Below are 15,853 nucleotides of genomic sequence, written 5' to 3'. Positions count from 1 at the left end.
TTCACCAGCACCACAACTCAAAATCATTAACTCTTCTTCGGTCTTACTATTCATTATCCAGCTCTCACAAGCATACGAGGAGACTGAAAATACCATGGCTTGTGTCAGGCGCATCTTAGTCCTCAAGGAGACATCCTTGCTCCTCAGCACTTGAAAGAGTTCCTTCACAGCCGACCTGCCCAGTGCTATGCATCGTCTAATGTCCTGACTGCTGCTTCCATTGGCATAGATCGTTGAACCAAGCAACATGAATTCTTTGACAACCTCAAGCTTTTCTCCATTTATCGTGATGCTGCTTACCGGTCCAGTTGTGAGGACTTTTGTCTTCTTTATACTGAGATGTAATCCATACTGCAGACTGTAGTCTTCAACCTTCATCAGTAAGTGCCTCAAGTCATCCTCACTTTCAGCAAGCAAAGATGTGCCATCAGCATATCTCAGGTTGTTAATGATTCTTCCTCCAATCCTGATGCATTTTTCTTCATATAGTCCAGCTTCTCATATTATTTGCTCAGCATATAGACTGAACAAGTATGGGGAAAGGATACAACCCTGATGCACTCCCTTCTTAATTTTAAACCATGCAGTGTCCCCTTGTTCTGTCAGAACGACAGCCTTCTGGTCAATATACAGGTTCCCCATGGGTAGAATCAAGTGTTTGGGAATTCCTATTCTTTTCAGTGTTATCCATAATTTGTCATGAGCCACACAATCAAATGCCTTTGCATAGTCAATATAACACAAGTAAACATCTTTCTGGTATTCTTTGCCTTGAGCCAAGATCCATCTGACATCACCTATGATATTCCTTGTTCCACATCCTCTTCTGAATCCAGCTTGCACCTCTGGAGTTCTCTGTCAATATACTGCTGCAACTGTTTTTGAATTATCTTCAGTAAGATCTTATTTGTGTGTGATATTAATGATATTGTTGGATAATTTCCACATTCTGTGGGATCACCTTTCTTTGGAAAATGTACAAATATGGATCTCTTCCAGTCAGTTGGCCAGGTAGCTGTCTTCCAAATCTCTTAGCATAACCAAGTGAGTGCCTGCAGTGAGGCATCTGTTTGTTGAAATATCTCAGTGGGTATTCCTTCAATTCCTGGAGCCTTGTTCTTCACCAATTTGCTTCAGTGCAGCTTTGACTTCTTCCTTCAATACCATTGGTTCTAGATCATATGCCACCTCCTGAAATGGATGAAGATTGACCAGTTCTTTTTGGTACAGTGACCCTGTGTATTCCTTCCATCTTCTTTTGATGTTTCCTGCATCATTCAATATTTTGCCCATAGAATCTTTCAATATTGCAACTCGAGGCTTACATTTTTTCTTTAGTTCTTTCAGCTTGAGAAATGCTGAGCGTGTTCTTCCCTTTTGTTTTTCTAACTCCAGGTCTTTGCACATTTCATTATAGTAACTGGTTTTGTCTGCTCGAGCTGCTCTTTGAAATCTTCTGTTCAGCTCTTTTATCTTGTCATTTCTTCCATTGGCTTTAGCTACTCTCCACTCAAGGGCAAGTTTCAGAGTCTCTTTGTCATCCATTTTTGGTCTTCTCTTCTTTTCTTGTCTTTTTAGTGACATCTTGCTTTCTTCATGGATGATGATCTAGATGTCATCCCACAATTCTGGTTTTTGGTCATGGGTGTTCAGTGCATCAAATCTATTGTTTAGATGGTCTCTAAACAGGAGGGATATATTGAAGATCAAATTTTGGCTCTTGTGGACTTGTTTTAATTGTCTTTAACTTCAACTTGAACGTGCATATGAGCAGTTGATGGTTTGTTCCACAATCAGCTCCTGACCTTGTTTTGGATGAAGATATTGAGCTTTTCCATCACCTCTTGCCACAGATGTAGTCAGTTTGATTCCTGTGTATTCCATCTGGCGAAGTCCGTGTGTACAGCTGCCGTTTGTGTTGTTGAAAAAAGGTATTTGCAATGAATAAGCCTTTGCTGGTCTTGCAAAATTCTACCATGTGATTTCCAGCATTATTTCTGTCACCAAGGGCAAATTTTCCAACTACTGGTGATTCTTCCTTGTTTCCAACTTTTGCATTCCAGTCACCAGTGATAATTAACACATCCTGACTGCATGTTGTTGTTGTTATATGCCACCGAGTTGGACCCGACTCATAGCAACCCCCCCTTGGGTTTCCGAGGCAGTATCACTACGGAAGCAGATTGCCCCATCTTCCTTCTGAGGAATGGCTGGTGGGTTTGAACCACCAGCCTTCTGGTTAGCAGTCACGTGCTTTAGGCACTGTGCTACCAGAGCTCCCATGTTCGGTCAATTTCAGACTGCAGAAGTTGAGAAAAATCTTCAATTTCCTCATCTTTGGCGTTGGTGGTTGGTGCATAAATTTGAATAATAGTCATATTAATGGGTCTTTCTTGTAGGTGTAGGGGTGTTATCCTATCACTGACAGCACTGTACTTCAGGACAGATTTTGAAACATGCTTTGTGATGAATGCCACAACATTCCTCTTCGATTTGTCATTCCTGACATAGTAGATCTTATGGTTGTCTGATTCAAAATGGCCAAAACCAGTCCATTTCAGCTCACTAATGCCTGGGATATCAATCTTTATGCGTTTCATTTCATTTTTGACAACTTCCAATTTTCGTAGATTCATACTTTGTACATTCCATGTTCCGATTATTAATGGATGTTTACAACTCTTTCTCCTCAATTTGAGTGGTGCCATGTCAGCAAATGGAGGTCTCGAAAGCTTTACCTTAAACATATGAGTAAGGCTGGTTTTACTCTGATGATGCAGCCCTTTCCCACTCCTATTTTGAAAGCCTTCTAACCTAAGTGACTCATCCTCCTCCTCGGTACTGGACAATGTTTCCAGACTATTCATAAAGTTGTGTAGTAATGTATCAGACAGTGTTTCTCTGCTATTCATAAGGTTTTCTCTGGCTAATTCTTTTGAGAAGTGAATGGCCTCTTCCTCCTTCCTAGTCTGTCTCAGTCTGCAAGCCACGCTGATACCTGTGTACCATGTGCACCTCACTGGGTTTGAAACACCGGTGGCACAGCCTCAAGACTCACAGCAACACGTCACCACAGCAGGACAAACTGACAGACAAGTTTGTCTCCATTACTGTTGGAAACGTCGCCAACCTCCCCTTACCTGGATTCCTACTACTGCCTCCTTGCTCTGTCCCAGTCCCCCTGGCCTTTTTCTGTCCCCACCCCCAGCTTTCCCGCCTTGCCGCTTGTGGGGCATGGCCTGGGTTCCCTCCCCTCACCTGGATCCCTGTGGCTGAGTCCTTACTCTGCCTCGGTCCCCCTCGCCTTTTTCTATCCTTTCCCCACTTTCCCACCTTGCCTCTTGTGGGGCGTGGTCTGGGTTCCCTCTCCTCACCTGGATCCCTGCAGCTGCAATTAGGAAGGGGAAAAACAAACAAACAAGGCATCCAGTTTGGAAAAAAAGAAGTAAAAATATATTTGCAGATGACACAATCCTGTATATAGAAAATTCTAAAGAATACACTAATTAATAAATAAGCTTTAGCAAGGTTGTAGGATACAAGAGTAATATACAAAAATGAACTGGATTCCTATACACTCATAATGAACAATCTGGAAATGAAATTAAAAAGCTATACTCTGAAAATTACAAAATACTGCAGCAGGAAATTAAAGAAGATGCAAATAAATGGAAAAATATCACATGTTCATGGACCAGAAATTTAACATTATTAATAAGACCACAATAATTCCCTCAAATTGACCTACAAATTCAAGGCAATCCCTATCAGAATCCCAGTGCTGACTTCTTTGTAGAAATTGACAAGCTGATTCTAAAATTCCTATGAACTACAAGGGATCCACAATAGCCTTAACGCTGAAAAAGATGAATCATGAAGGAATCCTCACATTTCTTTATTTCAACTTCTTACAAAGTAAATAATCAAAACTGTGATCTTGCCACAAAGACAGACATATAGATCAATGGAATAGAATTGAGAGTCTAGAAATAAACCCATACATCTATGGTCAATTGATTTTCAACAATACCATTCAGTAAGGAAAGAAGAGTCTTTTTAACAAATGGTATTGATACAACTAGATATCCACATGCAAAATAAAGAAGTTGGAGCCTTGTCTCAACAGTATATATGAAATTAACTCAAAATGGATCAAAGACCTAACTGTATGAACAAAATGAGAAAACGTGTAGAAGAAAACTTTAGAGTGATCTTCATAATCTAGGATTTGACTAAAGTATTAGATATGACACCAAAAGCATGAACTGCAAAAGTAGATAAATTGGACTTTAATAAAATGAAAAACTTTTGTCCTTCAGAGGATGCCATCAAGAAGAAGAAAATACAATCCACAAAATAGTAGAAAATATTTGTAAATTATATATCTGACAACAGACTTATATGTAGGCTATATGAAGTACATTTACAACCAATAATAAAAAAACCTAGTTTAAAAAGGATCTGAATAGACATTTCCTCAAAGAAGATATAAATAACCAAAAAGCACATGATTTGCATTTCTCCAACACACCATCAGTCTCAGGGATATGCAAATCAAAACCACAATAAGCTATCATTACACACTCAGTCGAATAGCTAAAATAAAAAAGTTAGATACCAGTAAATATTGGCAAGGATGTGGAGAAGTAGGAACCCTTATGCATTGCTGGCGGGAATGTAGAGTGCTTTGGTACACTGGCAATTCCTCAAAAAGTTAAAGTTACTACCTGACCTAGAAATTCCAGTCATAGGTAAATATCCAAAAGAAATGAAAAGATATATCCACACAAAAATTTATACATGAATGCTTACAGAATTATTTATAACAGCCAAAAGACAGAAACAACTCCAATGTCCATCAAGTGAGGAATGCATCAAAGTGTGGTGGTGGTGGTGGTGTTATGTGCTGTCGAGTCAGACCTGACTCACAGTGACCCCTCCTTGGGTTGCTGAGGCAGTATCACTATGTAAGTAGATTGCCCGAGGAGTGGCTGGTGGGTTTGAACCACCAGCCTTCTGGTTAGCAGTCAAGTGACTTAGGCACTATGCTACCAGAGCTCCCTCAAAGTGTGTTACTGACATTCAATTTATTATTATTCAGTCATAAAAAAGAATGAATCAATGTCACCCAAGTATACATGTAGAAATAGTTGCACTGGTTATGTTCCGCTGTGTATATATGCAATAACAACAAAACATAATTTTTGGGGAATAAAATGATGATACATACTACAACATGGATGATCTTTGAAAACATTATGCTAAATGAAAGGAGCTAGTCACAAAAGATAACGTACTATATAATTCCACTCATGTGAAAGTGCAGATTAGAGAAATTATGAGGCAGGAAGTAAATTAATGGTTGTTGAGGGCCGAAGGGAAAGACAAGAATAGAACAAGAAAGTAATAGCTTAAGGGTATGGGGTTTCTTTCTGAGAGGAAAATGTTATAAAATTGACTGTGGTAATGGTTGAACCTATCTGTGGATACACTAAAAACACTCTGAATAGGTGAATTGCATGGTACGTGAATAATACCTCATTTTCTAATATTTTGTCACTCCTGTTGTTTTTTGTTATGTGCCATCTAGTCGGACCCAACTCATAGTGACCCCTCCTTAGGTTTCTGAGGTGGTATCACTACGGAAGTAGATTGCCCAACCTTGTTTCCAAGGAGCAGCTGGTGGATATGAACCACCAGCCTTCTGGTTAGCAGTCAGGTGCTTCAGGCACTATGCTACCAGAGCTCCCAGTCTTTATGGAAGTAGATTGTACCATCTTCCTTCCATGGAGCAGCTGGTAGGTTTGAGTCGCCATACTCTGGTTAGCAGTCAAATGCCTTAGGCACTGTGCTACCAGAACTCCGTTGTCACTCCTAAGGTAAAATAACCTTAAGTATCTACCATTTGGGAGCTCTGGTGGTATACAGTGCCTAAGGCATTTGATTACTAACCAGAAGGCTGGCAGTTCAAACCCACCAGCCACTCCTCAGAAGGAAAGTTGGACAATCTACTTCCACAGTGATACTGCCTTGGAAACCGAAGGAGGAGTCGCTATCAGTCGAATCCGACTCGATGGCAGTGAGTTTTTTTTCATTTACCTTTTGGCAAGAAAGCTATTGAGCTTTCTAAAGAACAATGTTTTTCACCCTTATCTTATTTGTAAAATTTGCTTTGGTATTAAGAGGGACTGAGATACTGGGGCAGCCCTTACATTCTCCTTTCCAGGCAGGTTCTGGGTTTGGGGGTAAAAAAAAAAAAAAAAAAAGAAAAATGTTTTGCTTTACTTCAGAGTACTTTTTTTTTTTTCTCTAAATCTTTATAACAAAACACCAATTCTAAGGGAAAAAAAAAAAAAAGAATCCCAAATAATGGAGTACTGGATGACTGAGTCTGGATTTTCTCTACTTAAGTCTCAGTATTTAGGTTTGATTAAGAATGATAGCTAATTTCAATAAATTGTCACACTGATCCTTTAGATCAACATTATCCTCTAGACCTTCCTATGATGATGAAGTGTTCTGTATCTGTGTCTAATTCGGTACATGTGGTTACTGAGCACCTAAAATGTGAATAATGCAACTGGGGAATGAATTTTTAGTTTTATATAACTTCAGTTTCAATACTCTTATGTGGCTAGTGGCTATTTTATTGGATAGTGCAGCTTTAGCCAGTAACATGGTAGACAGAAAGCATAAAGGTACGGTTGAGAAGTATGCTTCTGCTCCAGACATGAGCCTGGAGCAGAGTTAATGTAGACTTTTATTTAAAATTTAAATCACCAGAACCCTATGGAGAATACATGAAAAGATAAAAGGAGAGTTGCTTGATCTAAGCATAAGTGAAGGTAAGGGAGACAAAAGGCAGCTGATGCCCCACCCCCCCCAAAAAATCAGCTCACCTCAGGAATTGTTAAAAACAACTTTCATAAATAGGTAAAATCAGTCTAATCAAGCTTTAAAGACAAAACACATATTCAAATTGTAAACCAGTCCATCAGTTCACATGTTTTGGTCCTCCAGTGCTGCTGTAACAGACCTAACACAAATCAATGGCTTGAACAAATAGGAGTCTATTTATTCTCTTACAATTCAGGAGGCTAGAAATTTGAGTTCAAAGTGCCAGCTCTAGGGACTGGGTGAAAGCCCCTCGACCTTGGGCTTCAGCTCTGCCTTTTTCCCCGGGCCCACTTTAGCTAGAGGCTTCTTTTATGTCAGACAACTGCTGGCTGCTGAGGCTGACAAACCCATGGTCAACAAATTAAAATGGCACAGTCCCAAAATTATTAAACAACACAGCAGGACACTGGTTCAAGTCCATCAACAGTCCCAAGATCAGTTGGCAACATATCAGGTCACAGAGATGAAGACTCAGCCAAATGGAGGGTTCAAGCATGCCAAAAAGCTCAAGACTACCCCTAAAGCTTCCCCTTACACACTGGGAACAGACCACATTACTAAAGCAGCCAGCTACTCAGCTGCTCCAGCAGATTCCACCATGGAATTCATTACTAGTCTCATTATGGGAATAACTACATCCAGCTGCCCAGCCACTCAAAACTAGGCCCAGCCAAGTTGACCATAACCTTAATGACCACAATAGGTAATTTGATGCTGAGACAAAATAGATAAAATCAGAAAAGGAGGAGCTATTATGGATATAATACAGAAGTTCATGCCAATTGAGAAATGTCTAGCTCTTACAACATCTTGTACACTAGAGTAGCGGTTCTCAACTGCGGGTGATTTTGCAATGTCTGGAGACATTTTTGGTCATCTCAACTGGGGTGATACTACTGACATAAAGTATGTAAAGGTCAGAGATCTGCTAAATATCAAAGAATTACCCAGCCCCAAATCCTGCACTAGAGGAACATGGCATTTTAGGGATTATTATTTAAAATCTAACAGAATTTAAAGAGAGAGTTTTAAAATAAAAGTTCTTAGACACTGTGAAATCTGATTTCTTCTCGATCTCTAACATCAACAATACTTCAAGAAATTAAAAGCAATGAAGAGTAAATTATATTACTTGTAAACTTATTATAAAATGTTTCATCTCAGTATTCTATTCTGTTTGATGAGGATAGAATCTGGGTCATTCTTGACCTTTGCTATATTCCCAATGCCTGAGACATGAAGGCAGGCAATATATTTTTAATGAATGAGCAAATAAAGGAGGTTACTAACTGGACTTCTCTCTCCAATACAACAGGATCATTGTAGCCAGTGGTGTTAGAAATTACAAAGTATCTTTGGTTCCAGACAGAGTTATTTCTCACGTCTTCTTTGAGAAGTTGGTCTACATACTGCAGTTCATTATCCCAAAGTTTAAATTCCTAAAATAAAAAAAATAAAACATCCAATTGGAAATGTCCTATTATTTATAAACAGTAAGCAAGTAAACAAAGAAATAAAACTTGTAAAATTAAGAAGGCAGAACTGAAGATGTAAGATTTATCCCATATTTGGAGAGACTGACAGGTGCAAGTCAAAGAAATAGAGGGAGACGAGTATGAAACTGAGGGTGCCTGGCAAGACACAGAGAGAGCAGGAAAGAAGACATCAAAGACTACAAGGGAAGGGTCATGAGGGAGAATAAATCAAACCCAATCCAGAAAGGGAGAGAGCAGCAAAAAACAAGAAATAAAAACCTGTTGCCACTGAAGTTGATTCTGACTCAGTGGCTCTGTAACACAGAGCAGAACTGCCCTATGGGGTTTCCAAGGCTGTAAATCCCCAACTATTTTATCCTGATGTATTGCTTTATTTATTTGAAAATTTCGTTGTGCTTAAGCAAAAACAAAAAAAGCTTCATATAGCCAAATTAGTTTTCCTATCGATATTTCATACACAATTTTTACTGTGACATTGGCTGCAATCCTTGCAATGTTCAGCACTCTCCTTATTTCCTCCCTGGATTCCCTGTTTTCATTCACACAGTTTCCCTGTCTGCTACCTTCTCATCTTTGGTTCTGGGCAAATCTTGCCCTTTTGGTCACATATAGTTGATTGCTCTAAGAAGCTAGTTCTTCAGGGGTGTTATTGTTTATTTTATAGGCCTATTATCTGGTTGAGAAGTAGCCTCAGGAAGTGTCTTGAGTTTCAAGTTAGAAGGTTGTCTTAGGGCAAAATACTTGGGGGGTTCTTCTAGTCTCTTTCACAGCAATAATTCTGGCCTTTTTTGAGTTTTATTCTACATTTTCACCCAATCTGAGTCCTTCAATTGTTGTCGCAGAAGCATGGGTGGTAGTGGTACCAAGCCTATAAATCTTTACAGAAGCAGACTCCCAAATCTTTCTTCTGTGGAGCCACTGGTGAGTTCAAATTGCTGACCTTCTGCATTAGCAGCTGAGCTCTTAATCATTGCACCACCAAGGCCCCTACATTAGCAGCAAAGTGGTCTGTAATTAAGTATAATATTCTGGGAAAACAATTTATACCAAGAAGCATGTTTATCCTATTTGACTGAAGAATTATTCCAAACAACTTGTTGTTGTTATGTGCCGTTGAGTCGGACCCAACTCATAGCGACCCCTCCTTGGGTTTCCGAGGCAGTATCACTACAGAAGTAGATTGCCCCATCTTCCTTCCGAGGAGTGGCTGATGGGTTTGAACCGCCAGCCTTCTGGTTAGCAGTCAAGTGCCTTAGCCACTGTGCTACCAGAGCTCCCAAACAACTAGCTCAAAAAAAAAAAGTTTATGTTCAAAATTTAAGACGGGGAAAAAAAAACCACTCAAACTCATGATAAACTACAATATAGTATATTAATCTGATGTGACAATACTTGTAGCCTTCAAGTATTATGTGAAGATAGTGGAGAAACACAAAGCACATACAGTATGAAAAGGTAGCATTAAAAAATGCACATATAAAAAAGCATACCAAAATATACATGGAGAAATATATATAAACAACTGAATTTGGGATATAAGATTTTCTATTACAAAGCTATTTTAATAAAAAAGAGTTTTAATAAGAAAGTAGGGAACACATACTTTTATATTTTACTCCATGTACAAATTCATATAACCATCACACAATCAGCTATAGAACTATTTCATTCCTAAAAAGAAACTGTCTCATACTACTCCTTTATAGTTTACCACTCATCCTCTAATCCCTGGTGACCACTAACCTGTTTCCCATCTCTCTAATTTTGACATTTCTAGAATGTTATATAAATGGAATCATATAGTTGGAAAACTTTTGAGACTGGCCTTTTATAACACCATTGAGCCATCCAAGTTGTTGTATTCATCAACAGTTTGTTCCATCTGATTGCTAAGTAGTAGAGTGTTGTGTGTGTGTGTTTATTTAATTTTTCAGTAATTCATTTTAGGTGCAATCACTGTAGAAAACAGTAGGGCACTTCCTTAAATACCATATGATCCAGCAATCTCACTACTAGGTATATATCCTAAAGAAATAAGAGCCATGACATGAACAGATAAATGCATACCCATGTTCATTGCAGCATTACTCATAACAGCAAGAAGATGGAAACAACCTATGTGCCCATCAACAGATGAATGGATAAACAAATTATGTACTTACACACAATAGAGTATTACACAATGTTAAAGAATAACAACAAATCTGTGGAACACCTCACAACATGGATGAACCTGGAGAACACTGTGCTGAGTTACATTAATGAATCACAAAAGAATAAATATTGTACAAGACCACTACTATAAAAAGTTAAGAAAAAGTTTAATCACAGAAGAAACATTCTTTAAAGATTATCAAGGGTGGAAGGGGAAAGGAAGGTAAATCACTAACTATAGGGTAGACAAAAATTAACTTGGGTGAAAGGAAAGGCAATATATAATAAAGACGAGGTGAGCACAAAATGTTCAAGGTAAAGGCAGAACCTGGAGGAGCACAGAGTGGAAAGTAACAAAAGTTAATACTATTACATACGTAATCTGGTAGGAGCTCTGGTAGCATAGTGCCTAAGGCACTTGACTGCTAACCAGAAGGCTGGCGGTTCAAACCCACCAGCCACTCCTCGGAAGGAAGGTTGGGCAATCTACTTCCGTAGTGATACCACCTTGGAAACCCAAGGAGGGGTCGCTATGAATCAGGTCTGACTTGACGGCACATAACAACAACAACAACAACATAATACAATCTGGCAATGACAGTAATAACAATCATCTATGAATGGATACACAGATAAATACCCAGCTGAACAGGAAGTAGGGAGACAAATGGGACTATGCCCATAAATATATGTAGTAGGTTTGACAGAGGATATTTCTATATATGTATTTATACATGCTGCAAATATATCCCTGAATGTAGTAGCATATACAGGAGGCAAAGTTATAAAAACTGCTTAACCATGACCAAACACCTTGAGGGAATGACCTGCTTGGTTTATGGGCTCAGGACCATAGTCTGGAGGGACATCAAATTCATTTAGCATAAGACAGTCCACAAAGACAATGTTCTACAGCCTACTTTGGTGAGCAGCGACTGGGGTCTTACAAGCTTGTGAGTGGCCATCTGAGGTACAACTACTGGTCTCTCCCCATTCTGAGCAAAGAGTAAAGAAAATCAAAGACATAAGGAAATAATCTATCCAAAGGGCTAATGAGCCATGGAAACCCCAGCCTCCACAACCCTGACACCAGAAGAATTAGATAGTTCCCAGCTACCAAGGCTGACTGCTCTGAAAGGGGTCATAATAGGAGGTCCTGAATAGAGTAGGAGAAAAATGTGGAAGAAAACTAAAAATCATAAAAACACCAGGCTTAGTGGTCTGACAGAGACAGGTAGAACCCCTGAAACTCTGACCTTTAGGTACCCTGTGGCTCAACTTCCAGCCAAACAACAGGCAGGCCTATAAGGTTAATAGCATCACCAGGTAGGCATGCACTCCTTACAAAATCAACCATATTGATCAAAAGGACATCATTTGCCCAAGGATAAAGCTCAGAAGGCAGGAAAGGACAGGAAAGAAAGATGGATGGAAATGGTAAAAACAGGGAGGAAGTGCAAAGGGTGCTGTTTACACTATAAGGATTGCAATCAATGTTATGAATCAAAATATATATGAATTGTTGACTGGAAAATTAATATGCTCTATGAACTTTCACCCAAATCACTATAAAATGTTAACAAAGTAATTCATTTTATTGCATTTTACATTAATGAAACTTATCCAATTCATGGTGGACTGGGGGAAAAAAAATTAAAGGGCCCTTCACTCCTTTACTTGATAAACACCAGTACCATTGCCTTTAAGTGTCAGTGCCAAAGAACATACAGGTCAGGTATTCAAAAATGTTTCAAATTTAAGTTTGAAACTAAAATTCTCTCACATTTATTACATGTATGTTCCCAAACACATTGTAAGCACTTCCCATATTCTCACTTAAGATTTAGAATACACTGTATTCATTAAATCCTCACTGAAAATAACTGAAATATTAAAAACTTGTTTGCCATATGGATTACAGGCATAGGTTTCACTAATACCAGCTTTCCTCAGTCTTTGTACGACAGATTTTTGGCAGAATAATTCTTGGTTGTGGGGGGCTATCCTGTACACTTTATGATATTTAGTAGCATCCTTGGCCCCTTCTCACTAGATGCCAGTAGCATTCTGCCCCTAGTTGTGACAGCTAAAAATGCCTCCTGACATGCCAAATGTCCCTTGTGGGGCACAATTACCTCTGAGAATCACTGGCTTACATGAAGTGAAGAATCTATGTATTTCCCACTTTTAACACTGTGGCAAGTTATTTCATTATGTACATAATAAAAATTGTAAATTCACTTCAGTTTTCAGACTTCATTTGCTCCTCACGGTAGCTGAAGTTAGTTTTATCTTTTAAAAAACAATTTATGTTGGAATATATGAAACTACAAAGTATCAAATATGAAAATGTTGTTGTTATGTGCCATCGAGTTGGACCCGACTCACAATGACCCCTCCCTAGGTTTCTGAGGCAGTATCACTACAGAAGTAGATTGTTCCATCTTCCTTCCAAGGAGTGGCTGGTAGGTTTGAACCGCCTGCCTTCAAATCTGTGTCCCTCATTTACTGAAAGTCATAAGCTACAACATAATTGACATTTTTGGAATCCTTTCTCATGGCAACCTTTTACGATAGTTTCAGGAAGGAAAATACTGACAGGGAGAGGAATTTTCAAAGGTATTGGTAATGTTCTATTTTTTAAGGTGTTATGGTAGGTACATATTTTGTATGTGTGTGTCTGTGTGTATTAATCAAACCAAACCCACTGCCATCAAGTTGATTCAGACTCACAGTAATTGCTATAGGGTTTCCAAGGCTGTACATCTTTATGGAAGTAAATTGCCTCATCTTCCTCCTGTGGAGCAGCTGATGTGTTTGAACTCCCGACCTTCTGGTTAGCAGCCAAATGCCTTAACTGTGCCACCAGAGCTTACTGTGTGTGTATATGTGTGGATGTGTGTGTTGTCTATATATATGTGTGTGTGTCTACATTTTTATAGACACATACACACACACACACGTACATATGTATTATGTAGGTCCCTGGAGGGTGTAAAGAGCTGTGGTGGTATGTTGGTTAAAGCCTTCAGCTGCTAACCAAAATGTCAGCAGCTTGAACCTGTGGAAGAATGGTAAGGCAGTCTGCTTTCATAAAGATGTACAGCCTTGTAAACCCTATGAGGCAGTTCTACTCTGTCCTGTAGGGTCACTATGAGTCAGAATGGGCTTGATGGCAGTGGGGTTGTGTGGTGGTTAAGTTTGTATGTCAGCTTGGCTGGGCCTGGTTGAGTGGCTGGGCAGCTGAATGTAACTACGATAAGACTGGTTATCAACTCCATAGTGGAATCTACTGTGAGCAGCTGAGTAGCTGCCTTTGGGTATGTGGTCTGCTTCCCATATATAAGAAACAGCTGTAGGGATGGTCTCTAGCTTACGGCATGCTTGAACCCTGCATGTAGCCAAGTTGTTGTTCAGCAGCCTGCCATACTCTGCCCGACTTTGGGACTTTCAATGGACTTTAATCAATGGCCTGTGTGTGGTTTGATAACATCGGGACTGAGCCATTTTATTTGTCAACCTTGGACTTATTAGCCTTAGGAGCCACTAGCTGCCTCAGGGAAGAGATGCCTCTAGCTTTAGTGGGCCAGGAGCAAGAGGCAGAGCTAAACCCCAAAAGGTGAGGGGCTTTCACACAGCCCCTAGAGCCTGGCACTTTGAACTAGACCTTCTAGCCTCCCGAACTATGAAAGAATAAACTCCTGTTTGTTAAGGCCATCCCATTTGTGGTATATTCTTGTCAGAGCAACACTAGGTAACCAGAATAGGTTGGTTGGATGGTATAAACAGTTAAGTGATTATCAGTTCAAACCCATCCAGAGGCAACTGGGAAAACAGGCCTGGTGACAGAATTCTGAAATGCCAGCCTTGAAAACCCTATGAAGCTCAGTTTTACTGTGACATACATGAGGGGTCACCATGAGTTAGAATCAACTCAATGGCAACTAACTACAACAATGTATTATATACGATCTAATTTTTCATAAAAAGTAAAACAACTGAATACCTTTAAAAAAAACATCTCTCTTTAATCAAATATGGAAAAGTTTAAAATTTTAAGGAACACAATTTTTGGTGAAATGCTCTTGGTATAATAGTGCAGAAAGTAGCAACCACTAGAAAAAAATGTATAGGAAACAACACTAGAATTGTTTGCTAGAATAAATAGAATGTCCAGAGTGGGAGTTATAACTGTTCTCTTCTATTCAGATTTTAGCATAAAATTTTAACATGTGGGTGGAAATAAAATACACAATAGTCACTGTATAATCACACTCCAAAGTCTATATATCCAAAAGCTTTAATATGTAATATGCTCTTATTAAATTAATACAGTTGTATTAAAAATGTATAACTGCTTTTTCTACTCATTCCCTAGCAAATATATGATACAAGTTCAACCTAAAATCTGTAAAAAATTTAACTATTTTTCTACTCTATCATATACAGAGATTATAAAGGCTAACCAACATGAAAGAGACCAAGGTTTAATTATCTTGGTAATTCTTAGTCATTTTATCTGTATGCTTAGAATTTGACAGTAATTTTAACTATTTTATTCAGTTCAAAAATAAAAATCTGAAAATGCTGTATAACAAGAAGGCAATACCTGAATAACCCACTGTCGATGCTGCCAGGCATGGTAATTCTTTGCATCCTGATTAAGAATATCAGCAATAAACTCAAGCTCCTGAGATGGATCTTTCAGCCATTCCACTAAAACTCGCCTATGATGCCTAAAGTCAAGGAAGAAGGGAGAGAAGTTTCGTTAGTTTACCCAACAACTAAACTATCTGCTGCATGTTTGAGACAGCTGTATGTGATGTGGAGTAACACTCAAGAAACAGAAATCCTTCTCTAATGTTCAAGGTTCTACTGGAGAGAAAAGGTAAACAAAAGAAACACTAAGGGAAAAATGTAGACTTCCAAACACCAAGTGTGTGCTGAGGAACACAAAATGATCTGTGGGTAAGATGAAATCAGACATGTAAGGCTTAAAGAAGGTTTATTTCAATCTAAATCTGTAAGTACGGTAATCTTTTGACAACTACAAAATTATGTCCAAGAATTCTGAAACATTACCAGATGGCTTAATGAGTGACTGTAGAAAACATAATATTTTATCAAGTACAGAAGCTCCCCTGCTTATAAACAGGCTTCCAGTTTTCCCCAATTACAGTGTCACCACACAAGCAATTTCTTCATTCCACCTGTTTGTGGGCAGCATTGAAATGCTTCTTCTCTAGTCAGTAACTACGACAAGTTACAAGATTATTAATAGAAGTTTCTGTACTAAGAAAACACCT

At 38.8% G+C, this 15,853-nt stretch overlaps 1 protein-coding gene across 1 annotated transcript in view; it reads right to left on the bottom strand.

Moving 5' to 3' along the window:
- Positions 1-15,853, bottom strand: part of FNTA (farnesyltransferase, CAAX box, alpha) — a 53,120-nt gene that overhangs the window by 6,484 nt on the left and 30,783 nt on the right. The window contains exons 5-6 of the mRNA XM_007935039.2: positions 15,157-15,283; positions 8,188-8,336 (exon numbers count right to left, since the gene is read on the bottom strand). Of these exons, the coding sequence (XP_007933230.1) occupies positions 8,188-8,336; positions 15,157-15,283 (276 nt within the window). The remainder of the gene's footprint in view (positions 1-8,187; positions 8,337-15,156; positions 15,284-15,853) is intronic.

The sequence above is a fragment of the Orycteropus afer genome, unplaced genomic scaffold, assembly GCF_000298275.1.
Source record: "Orycteropus afer afer isolate SDZICR_OR568_19922 unplaced genomic scaffold, OryAfe1.0 scaffold00024, whole genome shotgun sequence".
Taxonomy (NCBI): domain Eukaryota; kingdom Metazoa; phylum Chordata; class Mammalia; order Tubulidentata; family Orycteropodidae; genus Orycteropus; species Orycteropus afer.
The sequence above is the reverse complement of the archived record's forward strand: the minus strand, read 5'-3'. Positions and strand labels throughout refer to the sequence as shown.